Source organism: Anopheles moucheti, chromosome 3 (genome assembly GCF_943734755.1).
Source record: "Anopheles moucheti chromosome 3, idAnoMoucSN_F20_07, whole genome shotgun sequence".
Lineage (NCBI taxonomy): Eukaryota > Metazoa > Arthropoda > Insecta > Diptera > Culicidae > Anopheles > Anopheles moucheti.
Window position 1 is genome coordinate 45,631,488 of NC_069141.1, and position 18,376 is coordinate 45,649,863.

An 18,376-nucleotide genomic window follows, 5' to 3' on the forward strand; every position below is an offset into this window, starting at 1 on the left:
ATGTTGTCGGTGCAGTTTTGCGTTCGATATATCGAGCTGAAGCTGCGTGGACCAGACGGTTTGGGCATGTAGTTTATTTAGTGTAATTGGGTCGTTGTGGTCAATCAGTCCTTTCAAACTACCGGACGGTGGTAAAAACATAGCCGCACAGTCAGTCACTGATGGCTACATCAGATAGGTCGTTCCCTGTCCTTGGCAGCAATTATTGAATCACGATCGGGTGATTGGAAGCTATTTCGCAGCCGAGCATATCCCGTGCCTTTTAATTTGTTCCCGTTGCTTGCTTGGATGGCTTGATATATCGGTTTGCGAACCCTAGTTTCACAGCATGCGCCCTAAAGCCTTGCCTTATTGTTACTCCGTTTTGGAAATGCTGTAAATTTACCACCTACGCCGTTTCCAAAAGCAATTAGCTGGAAAAGCAAGCGAAAATCATTGTCACTACCGGTGGCTGCCCGTTCAGGTCGTTCGTGGGCAGATGGTACAATCACCTTCAACGGTTGATGATACCGGTGGTGAAGGCGTTTAGTATGCTTTCATTGCTTTTCATTGAAGCGTAATAATTTCCCAACCACATTCCGAGTGCACTGAGTTCGTTTATGTAGCGTTTAATTCGATTGGAAATAATTTCGCACGAATTGCACCAGGAATCAATAAGAGGGTACGGAAACCAGAGCGACACACTAAATTTCACAAGTGAAGTAGACCTCACGCTGTGTTGGATAAAAACAAAAACCAGTTCGAATAAATTTTTTCGAATGTTTTTTTTGTAGTTTGAGAAAAAAACACATCGCTCTTTTTGGAACAATGGAAGCAATAGATGATTTATGATATGCAAGAATCTTTGCCGTAGACTGCAATAGATTGCTAGAGTAGCTCCGACATCCGACCCATCAGAAGAGTGGGTTTCCACCATCAACCGGGAGAACGCCCAAACGTCCTATTCCAATTTCATAAGCATCCCAACCATGGCCTGCGACTGTGGTGAGTTTTCGGCTGTTGGTTGAGCGTTAAAGCGGGAAACCGTTTTTTTCTGCTGTTGTACACTAAACTGTTGTGCAGGGCAAGTAGTGATGGAGTAAGTGAGCGATGGCTTTGTTTTATTCATCGCTTTACTCGCCATCGAAGATATGGCCTTATGTGCTTGGATTGGAGCGATGTGTTCATGTGACATGCAGTGCTTGTACATTTTCCTGTCCTCCGTTGGGAAATCAACTTTAGTCTGTATTTATATCCTTGGCGATTTTCTGTTTTTTTTTTTCGTTGGTAACAACCTTTATTCACCCCTGGTCCAGTGGTAGGGTTAGACTAGGATTATCATAGGTTTTTAGTGCCGTGAGAAAGAAAGATTTTTCACTTTCTCCTGATACATGATTATGCCCCGTAGGTACAGACGGTTTGAGTATCGTCTTTTGGCAGTGAAGTTTCGAATTGGTTCAGCTAAGAAGTGTTGGTAGTATACAACTTTTGTTCTTTCTATATTATAAGACTGGTTATTCTGTATAAAAGAAATCACCTTTTAAGTGATCGAGCAACGAAATTAAGCTAATTTGTTTTAAAAGGTACCTTATTAAACTGCTGCATCATTGTGCATCAACAAGTAAAAGCATACATTGCAGACTAATTGTAGAGCTGTTTTCACCAAAATGTCCTTCATAGACAAAACGTAATTTCTTCTCATGATGTGAAATTTATTGCCCTTTGCGATGCATTATATTGCAGCACAAAATTATCACTTTAGGCCCAATTGGTGTTGTTGAGACAAAAGTAAGCATATTGTTTGCCCAATTTGCTCCTTGCATGCTTTGTCCGTTGCTGAAATAAGCTATTCTGTCAGCTAGATTTTACCATTGTAAAGTATTTTGGAATATTTTTGCCGTTGCCCCGTAACCGCTTGTTATCGGGAGGGTGAGAAGGTCAGCATCAAAGCAGAAATATCGATGTGAACGTATAGGAGTTTTTATGTCTGGTCGACACTGATTGTGTTATTGGTTTATTACGGCAATATACGATAATGAAACAGTTTCTCTAGATGTGAAGAAAGGCGATGCAATGAAAAAGAGAGAATGGAAGAAAAATATGCAAAAGTTTAAACTTTTAACATTATTCATTCATTTATTATCAATAATAGAATTTTATGATAGTCTGTTAGCGTTGAAATATTGTAGAAATTAAACCTTTAAACCTTACAAAACCTTTCGTATACCACTCAGCGCCCTGTTGTTTTGTGCATTTTTGGGATATTCAAACAATATCGTTAATTTCGCTAGCTATGTTTGAAGAATTCGTTTGTAAAGAGTTACATTGTGCAGTTGTAGCTTACTTTCCTTATTTTACAAAAAAAATTGTTAGGAAGTACACTTGCTTACATCTGTGATCATCTTTAATCAATGTAGCCATTGATCCTTCGTGACATCATCAGTACAATTGTAATTGTAAATATCGAATTAGGGATTCACTGTTAAAAAAAACCCTCAAAATACAAAATCTCATTACTCTATGTAAGCCCGTTTAAGGCATTACTTCTGTAATGGTCAAAAAAATGCAACGGAAAATTATCATTTCACACCCCATCGAAAACATCATCTCTCGGTACTTAATCGGACCCTTTTTCTCCGTGGCGTAGTGCATTTGAACGCAACACGAGTCAAGTGAATCTAAATTGTAAAATAATAAACAAATCGCATTATAAATGGGTGTTTTTATTTATTCACAACCTGTTCAGCTTGCTAATAGTCAACTGGTCCTTCCCCGTATGCATTGTCGTTTGAGTGAATACACTGGTTGTTTTTTTGTTCCGTTCCCCAAACGTTTTAGCCTATCTGGTCAGCATAAAATAGAGGCATGACTATACGCACCCTCTTGCTGGCAGTGGGTGAGATATCTGCACAGCACAGCAGCTACCCGTGGTGATCGAAATGATCAACGCCAATTCCCAACATGTTCCGCAGGGATTGAATTTTCCCCTAGCCCTACGTGGCGCTCAGTAAGGAAAGAAGGATGGCATGATAGTTGTCGTTTCTAATTTCATCCGGTTCGGTGTGCGTATAATTGATTCGTTTCAATGTAGCAGTCATTTATAACTAGTTAAGCCGTGAAATTAATTATTTATAAACACACGCGGATGGTACCATTCCGACAACACCAACTGGGTTCGAAACAATATTTGTATTGCTGCACTTCGTTTCGCTGCATCGTCTGCGTATGTGTGGTTTAGGGTCGATTCGGTGTGACAATCGTGTTGGATCAAACCAGCCGCTCAGCATGACCGCTCGCAACGAAAATATGTTTTGATTTTCTCGATTAAGGACATGATTTGCTGCAGTGTGTGCGCAAAGCGAGAAGGGGTTTCATCGTTGGTACGTTCGCGCGTGCAGTGATACTCAATTTGCCAAGGTAATTTAGGGTCATGAAAACATACGCACGAACATTGAACATCAGCGATGATAATTTCCTACGATTGGTATGGAGGCAGAAATAAAACGGCCGAAAGCCGATGTACAATTATCTTTTGGTACAAATCTTCTCGTTCCTTCGGAGGACTTTCTCAGTTGACAACATGTTTATCATATCTTATTATCATTCTCTATAAACATATCTATCAGCCGCGTGTCTTTCGGCGGCCATGCTCGGAAGCAGAATACGAATGGGCTGTAGGAATGTAGCATAATTTATTGAGATTTGATAGCATGGAATGATGAGTTACAAGACAAAGAACTGTGACCTTTGTGGGATAATGATATTTTGCAGTAGCATACAAATGTTCCCTACATATTTTAACATTCTTTTACACATTCCACAATTTCAAATCACTTTTTTGTTGTTTGAATTATACGCAATCTGTTCTCTAAACTTTCTTTGAATTAAAAATAAATTTTATATTTGATATTGATACTTTCAAATAATTGTAAAAATATAACGACGGATGGTTCGGTGATATGTCGAATTACGTACAATAAACACTTTACACGAGCATGATAATGTTTTTCGTTTCTCGCCTGTGGTCATAGAAGCAACATAGATGCAAACGAATACGCTAGTCTTATTTCAAAATGATTTCAAATGAGCGACTGTACGCACATGCGGCGAACATCTTCATTATGAATTCATGTATGTTCTATTGCATCTTTGCAAAATGATGTCAGATCATATTGTTATGTGCCAAATAGCATGCTCGCTTAGTATTGCATGATCAGCTGTCGTTGTTAAAGAATTGCGAATTTAAATACATCATCGCAACAGTTGGTGGGCTATAATCATGCATTATAGCTACTGACTTTGTGGCTGATACACGAGGAGTAAACTTGGTCCACTGAACCTGGGGATCTTGAAGGTTAAGGGTTATATCTACTTTGCATTATATCTACTACTGTATAAATCCTGTATATTAGCTTGTTTTTATATTAAAACACATTAATTAGATCTGCCGTTAATTTAATACAATATATGATTTTAATGATAATTAAGTTACTTAAAAATTGAATATTTTACTAACACTTTTTCCAAGTTGCTTTCAAGAATAGCTGATTGTGTAAAGTGACAAGTAATAAAGTTACAATTTAAAGGATAAATATAATCAACACAACGATTTGCAATCTATAATCAACACAACGATTTGCAAATATTAGAAAACGGGAACCATTTTGCAATAACATGGTTTATTCGCCGTGTACCTTGAACCACCCACCTGCATCAGAATCGATGGCGCAACGGAGGTCTTCGTCAAACGATTGCTGGAACAACAACCAAAAAAAAGCAGCCACAACTTTTGGGAAGCCTGAGGACCGATTTACTTTTGTTAGATATTATTTACGCAAAGTTTTAGCATTTCTCGTAGAATTATACGTTAACATTGACATTAATTTGTTTTATGAAGCAACATACTGACACACGTTTAGTTAAAATAATTAAATTAAATTTAAAACCCCTTCACTAAAAGGTACTAGATAGATATCGCCTTGTGGAATATTTTAAAAGTTTTGACAATAACAAAACAAAATTACAAAAGGTTTAGTTTGCCTATGTTTGATTTTTTAACGCTTATTACCTAAGAAAAGTATATGTGTTTCAGTTGTTTTAGTTAGACTTTTAGGATTGCAGGCTTACCAATATTAGCTATAATCAATTAAAAACAATATATTTTATTGTAAAGCATGCCTAGCTTTCAATGTTATGGCTAGCCATTTTTACGTGACAAATAATAAGTTCTAACACAACATGAAACTTTTTAAGTTGTTCGCTCATCGTAACATAGAAAGGCACCGAACATGTGACCAAAAACCAACAAAAACCCGAAAACGTCAAAAAAACGGGAACCATTTTGCAATAACATGGTTTATTCGCCGTGTACCTTGAACCACCCACCTGCATCAGAATCGATGGCGCAACGGAGGTCTTCGTCAAACGATTGCTGGAACAACAACCAAAAAAAAGCAGCAACAGCAGGAAAAAGTGTAATAAATTGTGTGTCTGTAATCGAGTCAATAAATTCATCACATGATGCCTGCTTAATATATTCGTTATTTCTAACTTGGTGCAGAAGGGACTGAAACGATGTCAGAATGAGTAAGATTTCAACGCAAGGATGTGATTACCAACTGAGGCCAATAGACAGATTCTACCCCCGGTCGTATTACCCATTTGTTAACGGAAGAAACCCGTGCTAGTATATGAGTATATGGTTCCGTATCACATAAGCCACCACTGCTGATGCTGCTGCTGCTGCTGCTACTGGAATAAATAATAGCATCGCTACCGTTTCTGCTATCGCTTATATACATAAACGATTGTTCCAGCGCCATCATCGCATCTCCCCCTTAGAATCGGTTTTGGAGAATCATGTCGGATTTTTGTTTCCGACTGGTTTTCATGTTCATCGCTGTTTGTTGTTTTTCTTCCTTTCGTTTTGTTTTGTTGTTGGGTCGTGTTGGTTTCGATAGGGGCTCCCTCGTTTGAACTCCTCGAGAAAGGTACCATTTTGATTTGACATTCCTATTACGGTGGGAGCTGTCGTACGGAAACATTTTTTGGTAGAAAACGGTCGAAGTGGAAAATTTGTAATCGCATATAAACATCCTCAATTCCTTCTTTGCGTAATGCTAATTATTTTTTTTTTTATCAAAAACTGAGCATTGAATTTGCTTGATTTGAAATATTTTCGTTGCTATACGAGTATTTGTATAAAAAGAGAAAATTATTGTAAGAATAGTAACGTAACATAACGTGCTAACTTCTTACAATTCTTGTGCAATCCTTCTGCCAATTACCGGTATCGTCGCATCCTTGCTCGGTGGGATGTTTTCGGTTATGAAAACTCAAGCTTACAAACAAACTCTCGTTACGGCAGTAAAAAAGTACAAAATGACTCCCCACCACATGCGTAACCCTGAGCGAAGCGTAGATAAGCCACGCTGAAACCTGGCTGAAAGAATGCTAACGGCGGCGACGGGAAATTGATGGCGTTTTCCTTCCCGCCGGATAAAAGGGACTTTTTAAAAACGTCTTTAGTATGTATCAGTGAAAACTAGACGTGGCATTCGAGGCTGGGATACGTATACTTGGAAGACATCTTTTCTTTTTAACGCACACGCACATAATACGGGTTTGCCGCGAAGTGCTATGCTATGTGCTTCGTTTTCGTGGTGTGTTTTTCATTTTCCCGATAGTTCCAGCGAGTGGAAAATCCGTGAACGAATTAGAACTCTTAACGCCCCCTTTTACAACGATTTCCCGTGATTCTCAGTGACAATGTGTTTTTCTTTTCCTCTTCAAATTCTTCCAGCTTTGCTTGTTTGGCTTTGAGTGGGCGCCAAATATAACCGATGAATAATCGTAAGCTACGGTAACGACCAATGTTTACGTGGTAAACTATCGGGACTTCCATTCTGCGTCGAATAATTCGGTGGTTTTAAATGTAAACCAATTAACGCATCTGTGTTTTGAGTGTTTACTAAGTGGGGAAAAATGGTTCGGATGTGGCTGCATGCGTTTTAAGGTCCGCCGGAAATTCGATTGATTGTACCACAGCTAAACCGTCAACCGTAAACTGTTCCGTTTGCGGCTGTCAGCAAATGTCTATTCTCCGTACCGACGATGGAAGATGTGTAAAGAAATGATGAAAACCACTAACAGTATTGATTATTTGAACAATAAATATCATTTGGTTTTATTTACAACACCGTTCCCAACATTTCGTTGATGAACTTGTAAGCTGTATACGGCATAGAAAGTTTTATCGTTATGTTTAGCATCTTTTGGTCGACGAAGTGTTGTGTTATGTGATCAATTTGTATTGTTGTATCCCTATACGACTGGGCTGTTCATCTAGTTTTATGGTTAATTTCTTTGTTTTAGTTATTTTATTTCGCTTAGTATATGGAATGATGGGAACTACATTTTACACGCTACCATTCGTACGCGTTGGTATATCTAAAACCCATCCATCCATCGAATCACATTTCTTCTGTTGCTACCTTTTTTTCCTACCGTTGTGATGATGCAGCAAACAAAACGGTTCCCTGTATCATGATGAAAGTCTTAAGAAAATAAACATATGTTTAAAGGTTTAACACGACGGGTAATCCAGTGAAGCGAAGCATTGGGGTGTAAATTGTTCACTTGTTAACAACTGGCAATGGCTTTTCCCACAAGGGAGAAATATCACCAGTCCCGGGCTAGTGATCGGGGCGCGGTACAAAACCCTTCGCCGGTTAACTAGCTGTGTAAGGTGCATTCAGAGCGATTTGAATGGGCGAACATAGGAAACCTTTTGTTTCGGGTGCCATTTGTGGAAGATTCTACGGCACCCTTTTACATATACGAAACTCCTTGTTTACATGCCCAATCAACACCAGCTTAGAGTGGATGTGGTATATTTAATTATATTGTTCATGAGATTAATTGAAATCTCCGACAAAGTAAAAAGAGTAATTGCCGTAGAATTGTAGTCAACGGTATTAGGAAGGAAACAGTTCATGCAAATAGAAACATTTAATATCAGTATATTTGTTCGCTTGTATGATTCCGCTGTTAATAAGTATCTTTGAAAGTTTGTATTATTGCTGTTATAGAACAAAGTTAAATATATCCGCATAATCAAGATTTGTAGTTTTTTTACTAGTTCTGAAATCCTTCCGAAACACTACAGAGTGTCCCACTTAAAATTGAATTTCGGAGAAAATGTTGTAGAAAGTATGCCATAGCATGTTGATATCAGTTATTTTCAATATCATAACTATATACTTGCACCTGAAGCACCTTAGCACCACTCATTAGGGTCTGTTCTACAGCTGGCTGCAGTTTATTATGTACGGAAATTATCCATGACTGCTTAAGACTCTACTCGGGCAAAAACTCGGGTTTTTTTCCACAGTTCAAACTTTGTTCTCTCGAGCAGATCGCTTGCCAAAACAAGTTTAAGTTTAACAATCATTCCCAATCCCAATCGTTTTCGATCAGCTCAGTGTGCGTAAGGTTGGTCATCAAACAAACATATCTTACCTAATGGTTAATTTTTTACGGCATTTTTTGAAGTGGTTCACCCTTTTTAATTCAACAGTAATTTGCTTTTACCTTAATACACAATTAATGTTGTTGAAACAATACCTTTGTTAGTTGTAGTTTCGTTTAGATTGCAGCGCTACATATATGACTACCCTTCTATCACTGATTCGCTAAAATAAGTCGTTGTTAATCATTCCATATAAACTAAACATCCATAGGGAATGACATTGGTTGTTGAGCAAACTAAATAGGATAACATACACAATTTTTAAACCACCATCGGAGGTTGAACATAATGAGATTGCAAAGAAAGGAAACGGTTTTAAATTCATTATCAATAAATTTGAATAACTCATTCTTATTGGTAGTTTCTAATATAATCAAAGTCAATAATAAATGACTTCTATATCAGCATGGCTTGTATATCGCGTAACCGTTAGCCATTTGATTACACTGAACAGGATAATAGGTCTTTGCTATGAAACATCGGGCCAATCACAGCGCCAAAGCTTCCGACGTGTGTGGTGTGTCAAGCGAATCATTTATCGATTGTTGAATGGTTGAAGGGTGAAGCACGATTGATAAAATATTTAACTTAAACAAAAAGTAAAACACGACTGGACAGCACTCACGGTATGGATTAATCGCTATGTAATATAAAATAGCGTACATGCAGTAATGTTAACCAGTTTAATATTAAATATCGGTAAGCAAAGTGGAAGTTTAATATCAAATATCGGTAAGCATGCAAAAATCACCAGGAAATCGAGTGAAAGACTTAGCTTTTTTGTAATGATTTGTATGTCGATATCACTTCGATTTGCACGTTTTATTCTCTACATTCACCTTTATATCATCTTTTGGAATGTAGCCGTGAATGTAAATGTATATAAATGCTATTAATTTTATTATGGACATTAGATACATAAACAGCTGCATGACGGCCGTGGTAAAAATCGATCAGATTCCACGGCTGATCAGTACTTGTTAAAATTCGTAGAACTCTCGCTAAATGCCGCTGAAACCCGCACCCCTCGAAATGGATATTTGTGAATAAAATTTAACAACACGTTGTATATAAAATGGTTGGCTTCATTCGTATTTATTACTGTGTTTTCTCTCTCTAATAGATCGGACTATATATGTTCGATTAATTGTCTAAAACAATGGCATTAGGCTAAACTTTACAATATCTACATCCGTCACGATTCCTTACAATAAATGGTAAATAAATTATTAAAACAACAGAACAGTTTCACATCCTACCCCATAAGCTTCAAACTAAATGCTTCATAGTGTTGTACAATATGTCATTCTATGCACGTCGGCTAATGCGTTTGATACAAACGCGCAAAAACCCGCGGACGATTCTACACATCACATCATCACGTGGAAGAAGTTCGATTCACTTCCGCGGCTTCAATTACACTTCGGACTTGTAAGGCTTGAACAGCTTCGGTTTCTCCGGTGTGACGGGAAGTAGCGTAGTCTGGGGGCTAACCGACTGGTTGACGACCGCGGCGGCGGCCGCAGCCAGCAAAAGTCCTTTCGTTGATCCGTTCAGCGATTTCACCGGGCTTACGCTGGCGTTACTTGAGTTTGAGGTCGATGCGGAAGTGTCAAACTTGGATACGGACACGGGGCTGAGCGAGAGTGCCGAATGTGGCGAAGCAACAGGGCTTCGGCCTTGGTGGTGAAGATGATGCTGTGCACTGCCGACGGTGTCCTGCGGGGGTGTTTGTGCCTTGGGCATGGTGAGCGGTGCATAGGGCGACGGTGGCATACTGCCGGTGACCAGCATCGAATTCGCAGCTGGATACACCCCGGGAGCCGTCGGTCCAGTGCCGGGTGCTCCGGGCAGTGTTGTGGTGGTTGTGCGCTGCGGGAGCGGATACGGCGCGTACCTCGGGTATCCGTAGGCGGTGAAGGAATGGGCACTGGCTGGCATGCTGTTCGCACCCGACATGACCGGTGGCGGAATGACGGGCATCTGGGTAAGCATCGGTGCCGGCGGATAGCCATACGGCATGCCGACCGAATTGGCTGCGGCCTGCAGGATCGAGGCGGCGAACGCCGGATCCGAATAGACGGCTGCGTACGGCCAGGCAACCGCTATCCGCTGCCGTTTGTCCTTCATACGGCGATTCTGGAACCAAACCTGGGAACAGCAGAGACAGAAGCACACAGAAACGATCCATTAGCATATGCTATTTGTGGAAGAGTTACACGGTTCAATAAAGCCGCAAAACAGCGCAAATCGTGAATCATCAGCATTTGGGAGCCCGGATCAGGAGCTTGGCAAAGGAATTTAAGCAGAAAGTTGTACACCAGCAGCAGCCACAATTAGCACCTTATGGTTGTAAAGCTTCTCCTTTATCACCTTTATCTAAACCCTCTCGAAAGCGACCCATTGGTGGTAACAATGGGCTCAATTATTTATTTTCAGTAGCCACCGACACAACAATAAAAGTCGGGCAGTAAAATGCCCCCACGCGGAATGGTGGCCAGAGGCAAGAGAAGCAAAACACGGTGCAGAATGTGCTACCGATCTTTCCAATCCAAACAACTATATTTTCGTTTTGTGATTTCTCTTGGCACCGTTTGGAATGTGTTGGTGTTTGGTGGTGTTTGGTCAGATCCGTCATAATCATAATGTTGGTGATCATCGGGCAAAAGCCGCCGAAGAAAGGATCGTGCGATTTTATTGACTTTTGCTGAGTCAAATGGGCCGACAAAGCGCGCAATCTCACGGGCGGCAACACCACAAAGGCAGGTGATAATTATATTAATTTTATAATCGTTATATACGATAATTGCCCGCAACAACTGTATTGTATCGCGACCCGTATTGGGTCCTGTGGGAACAACATTGGGCACGAACGCTTACCTTGATGGTGGATTCGGGCAGATTGAGCTGGGCGGCCAGCTCACAGCGTCGGGGCCGCGAAACGTAGTTTTCCTTGTAGAATTCCTTCTCGAGTCGGGCCAGCTGATCTCGCGTAAAGGCGGTTCGGTAGCGCCGGACAGATGGATCTAAGGGCGGCTGTTGGTTGTTTCCTCCGTGGTCCGACGACGGTGGGCTGTTGCAATCTGGAGAGATAGCAGAAGGGCGAGTTTAGCATGTTTTTAGCACGTAAAGTGACACAAATGCACACACACAGCCGGAAACGCACGAGACAGATAGAAAGCAGATGAACTGGAGGCAGTTGCAGTTCCGTGTGACCTCACTTATCAAGGTTCAAGTGGTACCGCTGCTTGCTGTGTAGCGGCCAAGCAACCAAACAGGCCAGCAGACAGGCCAACGAGAAGTCGGAAAGATGAGACCTTTTTTACACATGCTCCAAAGTACTTCCGCAGCTTAATAGCTTCTCGTTTAGCAACATCCACTTAGCGACCACTTTGATCTTCGACAAATCCATTTCTGTGTAGCTTCGATATCCGTACTGTGACTGTGTGACCGGAAGTGGTTGTTGTACTGCTTGATTCTTACCGCTTAGTGGAGATAATGGAGGAGACGCCTTGGTGCTGTACTGATGTGCCATTAGGTCGACAGCTAATCCTACGCTTGAGTCACGGTGCTGCAGCGCATCCATGCTGTAGTTACGGAAGCCTTGCATTTTCACTGAATATCCGTTCGGCAACTGTATTTAATCCGAGTGTCGTTAATGCTTCACTGTTCCGAGTCGCTCACTGCTGCACACTGCATCTAGTGACGCACACAACTGTTTGTAGCGGATAGTAATTCATAAAGCACAATCAAACACTGCAACAAACAACGTACATACACACACGCACACCTGCGATTCGAACAGATGCGCTCAAGTGTGATAATTTTCGTACACCAAAACGGCACGACACGCACTAACGGGCAATCTGCAGCAAACTGATGCTGAGTTAGAAAAAAGCAACTCATTTTATATGTGTTTTATGTACCGGTAGAACTTAACGAACGAAACGCCATCGTTTGTCCTTTTCCTGGTACCGCAGTGAATACGGTTAGCTGTGTATCGGGCAAAAAGGGGGAGGAGCCAACTCGGAAAACGCACCCGAGTAGCGCGAATTAACGAAATAAGGAAAAGTTAGAAAAATATGCTGGAACAGCACATTCCAATCGCTCGATACGTGTAGCAAACAATTTGAATATTGTGGTAATTATCGCTACAATGAGTTAAAAGTGATTCCAATACCTGTCGAAAGCCGATTCACTACCGATGGCGGCAGAACTCTTTATTATGCTGGAAGGGAAAACAACGAATATATGACGTAATACAAGACTGTTGGCCGCAAGGATTATGATCCTTTTTGCGATTATTACAGCATGATATCGTATACTATGTACCGGCGTTCCGCTACCCTATAACGAAACCACCTTCATCAACACTGTCCAGAGAGCTCGCTTTTATAGGATATAATCGTTTGAATGCTCGAATAATTTGATACGCTTGCAAAATTAATAACGAAGACATAGGCACACACTATGTGCATGTAGGTGGAAACAGTACATAAAATACATGCCACTCGTGCCACCGTTGAAAAGGGATCCCCCGACGAGGAGGAGGTTGGTTGGGAGTTGAGAAGTTAAATACAGATAACGAACAGATAGGTACATAAGCAGTTATACGATGCGCGGACCCGACATTTTCCACACCCAGCCAGGACATGGCCGCCTTTTGGCGGTGTTTGGGGCCAACATCATTGTGTGTTGTATAATCGTCTCCTGCCGTCCCCGTTTGCTGGCACGGAGATACGTAAACCGGTGTTTGCGGGCAGGGCTTTGCAGGAAACCCGGCGCAGCGCTTGTGTGCATGCGCTTGCTGCTAAAATATTGGCAAAATTTATGATTTTGGGTAAGTTTTCGAGCATGGTTGATGATGGCGTTTATGCGCTGTATAATCGAACATTATTACGAAAGGAAATTGATATAAAACGGTTACATGCTGCAGAGTAACTATTAGTAACGGCAGTAGTTGTTTCATTCTTTGCCGCATCTCAGGTACAGACGTTAACTGTTCGCTAAACAAACAACATTAAAGCTCGTGAACAATTACCAACCGTGAGGTAGTGCGTTTTTGCAAATCGCTTACCCTCGCGGACCGGAGTACGTTGCTGGGAATGGTAAGAGCCGTATGTACGTACGGCTGGACATCTCGCAGGGCCCCTCATCAGGCAGGGTATTAAGAAAAACAAATACAGGGAGTATCTAACAACGCCCATTAGTTTGGGAATTGGATGCTTTCGATTATCGGCCAACAATAGCTAAAACAAATATGTAATTTTATTGGTCTCAGCCCACTATCCTTTTTTTGCTTCTACTGCTGCTGCTGCTGTTATAGCAGGTCAAATGCGATCGGATAGGTATATATTTCGATGGAAGATGGTGCAGGACAGCATTGCGAGAGACTGAGAGCGAGAGAGCACGGCAAGGATAATAATTTAGAGTGTCATTAGAGAATTTGCCTCTCAGCCCCCAAAATGTAACCCCGAACAGGTTTACAGGGCATTGCCTGGACAGCTAGGACAGAAACCTTTCTTTATAACAGGTAATTGCAATAAGTCGCCACATTGACATGCCAATCGCGGATATTGGCAAAATGTGTGTTGATGAATTAAGTGCAACTGTTCGATGGGATGAATTTGCCAATTCTTTTGTAAGAGGCCGTTAATATAGCTTCAATGGGCTGTGTAAGCTAATCCGAATTAAAAACTGTTACTTCGAATGTGAAATACTCACTTGTGGCATTAATCTTTGTCTTTTTACATTTATATATTAGACACTTCCAAGCTAGAATGTCACATTGAACTATTTGTAAAGGAAAATGTTCATCAAATGTAAAATGCCAGTTTAGTTCGGTTATTCTGCATCGGAAAATCACATCAACTCAATTAAAGCACGTTTTTTGTGATGTGGTCTGTGACTGACAGTTATTCTTTCTTAAAATGGCCAGAAAGCTTGGCACTGGTAGAACCGGCGAACAAGGGATTCAGTATCGGGCTGGGCCAAAAGGCTTAATCTGTGTATGTTTTGATGGCAGAGGGTATGTGAAACAATAACAATCTCCACCAGCCATCGACGCCTAATACACCTCCCTTTACGGCTACGGTTATGGTAAAACAGGGGAACAGTAAAATTTTGGGTAACCATTTGCCCAAATACCAAACTACGAAATTGCTGCAATTCATTGTTGTTGTGTTGTATAAACGGTATCGAACATTGGCAAGGGCACAGAAACGCCAACGGTAAAAACCAGAAGTGTAGTTAAATTTCAATCGACAACGACCTTGTCGGAAAAGATTGGGATGATATTTTTATGTTTATACAGCTTAATTAGTTCCAATAACCGCCTCCTCAACCGCTATCGGTTTGAAAGCGATCCTGCAAAAAGCAAATGCTCGACCATCGCTGGTTCCCTTTTTCCCCGGTGCCCTCTTCATTGTAGGCTCACATCGGGCGCTGGGAGGTTCGGTTGCTTGTCCGGTATTCATGGTGTTAATAAGATTTCGTTATGCTCAGTAGGTTCTTAGTCCCTGGAACCCGCATGAAAATTAAGTTATATGGCTACCGAAAGGTTAAGCAATACATGTCAACCATAAGGTGACCGATGGAATGGCAGCAAAACGGCAGTGAACTGAAATTCGTTTCGCAGACACTTGGAAACAAAAACGAAGATGAAGGAAACGAGCACAATAGACGAACGTTTTTGCCGATGCGGTCCCTTGCGGTGTCACAGCGAGGACCTCCATGGAGAAAAGCACAATAAACACCAACAGTGGTGTGTAAACATACAAAAACAACCAGCAGAGGCACAACACAACACAGCATCAGTAGTAAGGGCCGTTTCGTGTGTGTATGTATGAGTGTGTGAGTGCGTGCGTGTATGTACGAGCTTTTCCTGTGATCAAAACCTGATCGATGCGATGGACCTCAAATCGTGCGATGATGTATGCAATTGCCGCTCATCTCAATTATGACAGGGTGGTCTTCCGATGATGCTATATTTTGATATTGGATTGCGCAAATGGTTGTTTCCTTTTACAACTATATTATCGTCAGAAACCGCAATCCAACGCACGCACCCACGAATGCGAAGCAAAGCTAATTTGACAAGGCATGTGTCATAGCAATGTGTAACGATCCTTTCCTAGTACATATAGAAAACGGTGGGAAGCAGTTGCTCGAGCAGTTGGGCGGGGGGAGCAAACGGGAGCAAAAAATAAAAATAAAAGAGGACAGAAAATGAACATGATCTACTAATAAATCGTTCTGCGCTTATGAGCTACGACAGCTATATTGCGGGAAGCGGCAAATGCTTATAACTTTTGAGGAAAACGAAATCATCGAGAATAAAAATAACACTCCTCCGTCGCGCGAGAAAAGCATCATAAAACATGAAGAGCACAGTGTGTGTGCGCCCTAAAACCAAGCGCGCGATAAAACGCAAAATTAATATCGATCAGACGCAGAAAAGTTGTATCCAAGGAAGCTACGCGCTTAATGATGTTTCACTCTCCAACGTAGATGAACGACATCTTAAATGGTGTTTATGTTGTTTAACGGTGTGCGAGCAGGATACCAAGGGTGCCGAACAGCGAAGCTTACCTTTTAGGCAGGCATGGTGGTAGAATACAATTCAAGACACGCGTCTGCGAAGATTATGACGCAAAGTTTGTTTGGTGTGGCCGCTGTTGTGATGCTGTGCGATGTTCGGTTCATGAGAATTTGGGGTTTAGCGTATTATTTTACATTCTCAAATCGTTGGGCTGACAAAATCGTAACGTTCCTTTTTCCAGTAAACAGTACATACTCCATTCTTGTAAAACACGCGCATGCGCATTGCTATCCAGTGAAAGAGACATGGAACACCTCGCACAGAAGTACCTAGCTGTTGCTAATGCGCTCTGTTTACTCAGCAAATGGAACGCCGCCATTGAGTGTATTCTGTGCCCTAGAACACACTAGAAACGGTCGTTTTTTATGCTATTCTATGTAACACCTGGAGCAGAGGGTTTAGTCGGCGGCCTGCCCCATGGTGTACAAATTTGATTACCTGAAGCAAGCAGATAGCAGAAGAAAGTCTTTCGTTGCAAACCGAACAGAGTGCAAATGTGTCAAACGTGCGAATCGTTCCATGCATTATTAATTGAATTGTTTTTGAGCTAAAGAGATGCTGCTTACCGCTCATCACGGCTGTTATACCGTAACCTCACGTAATGGATATAAATTTGGCTTACATTCCATATATTTGTGCATCATTTTATAGCACCATTCGAAGCGTAGTTTATTTTAGATCGGTAAACGTTGAAGTAAAACAAAAATAGATGTATTGAAAAATACGCGCCGCTAAAATATTGTGCAATTAATTTGTAGCTATATAATTATGTGGTGAAATGTATTCACATGCAAGAAGCAAATTGAATGATAGCAATTCCAAAGGGAATCATAGATCATTGAAGACCGAGAGTTGTCCTTCAATAAGTTGGATAAATCGTGTTAAATATTTAGCTTTATATTATGATAATTTTTTGCATTATCTAACGATGTTTTTACGAATAAGAATCATTAGCAAAAATTATTATTTATGTATTAGAAACATTATTAAACACATCTAACACATTCCACATGCAGAGATCTTTTTGTATACCCTACTTACAAACAACAACTTTAGGAAGCTTAAAATATGTATTGCATATGCAATCAAACTTTTTAAAATGAATTTGATCCATTCAATGGATTCATGTATTTATCGAAAAATCGTGATATGGAAAGTACGTTTCCATACAATTTGAATGAAAAATGAAATTGTTCATTCCACTTCGAACTAATGTTCGCAAAGTTCATACAATATATTTGTCAACATGAGTAAACTATAAAGTAACGCTACAAAATCCACTACCAGCAATTTTTCGTTCCAATGGATGCTGTATTTATGATTCATTTTAATTTGTATGAGTTTGAAATAGTCAAATTTGTTGATTGTTGATTTGTTTTACACCAAAAAAGAATGAGGTGTACAATGTATTCTAGTAGCATTTATCTGAGCTGCTCCAGAACTATTAATTGCGAGCCCTGAACTATTAATTATCAAAATTATTTTTAAAAGAAATTATCCTTAGCGGGTAATTGACTATCAAAGAAATTATCTCATTATTGTGTGCAGAAACAGGAATGTATTTTTATAATTTCGTTGCATGTTTCATTGTTTAAACAAATGATTTCTAAACATCAATATATTCTAAGGTGTTTATATTTATAATGAGCTTTATCGTTTTTACCACGGATACGAATGTATCTTTAAAAAGAACGCTTTAAACTCTTTTCGATGACATATTGTAGTGTTTGATCGATGTTTGAATCAACTTCGATGCGAACATTCATAAATAACATAAACGAACATAAATTTGAAGCTTCTCTCCGATGTTCAATTAAACGTTGTCCTTGCATTATTCCTGCTCTTTCTTGAGCTGTTGTTACAACCAAAAGGTTCAATGTACATCGATCAGCTTGTAGAACTACTGATTTGCTCACTTTACAATCCAAACCCTGCAAGAATGGCTAAACGAGATATGTAGTGAATCGTTTTATTACACTATCGTAAATGAATGAAACAGTGATGGATTGTGATGAAACAAAATGGCAAAAACAGTGTGAAGAAGAAAAAAACAACAACAGTCGGTTGAAAGATGCTCAGCTTTCACCTTTTCTGAAGTATGAACAGGGGCAATATAAGAAAATGATCAATGTTCAGTTTGAATGTCAAATTTATGCGCCTTGGCATGGAATGGAATAGGATGGAACAATTAGCTTTTCGACCAGTTTATTGTTTCAAGACTGCAAATTGTTATATTAGTTTGTTTACGACTAAATTGTTGCAAACTT

At 40.3% G+C, this 18,376-nt stretch overlaps 2 protein-coding genes across 2 annotated transcripts in view; one reads left to right on the plus strand and one right to left on the minus strand.

Moving 5' to 3' along the window:
• LOC128300259 (succinate dehydrogenase assembly factor 3, mitochondrial) overlaps positions 1-18,376 on the plus strand; it is a 32,074-nt gene that overhangs the window by 7,388 nt on the left and 6,310 nt on the right. The gene's annotated exons all lie outside the window — the stretch shown is intronic.
• LOC128302753 (segmentation protein even-skipped) lies at positions 9,926-12,119 on the minus strand. The gene is made up of 3 exons (XM_053039612.1): positions 11,993-12,119; positions 11,390-11,592; positions 9,926-10,660 (listed from the first exon to the last, which is right to left on the minus strand). The coding sequence occupies exons 1-3, from the start codon at positions 12,117-12,119 to the stop codon at positions 9,926-9,928; spliced, it is 1,065 nt and encodes a 354-aa protein (XP_052895572.1).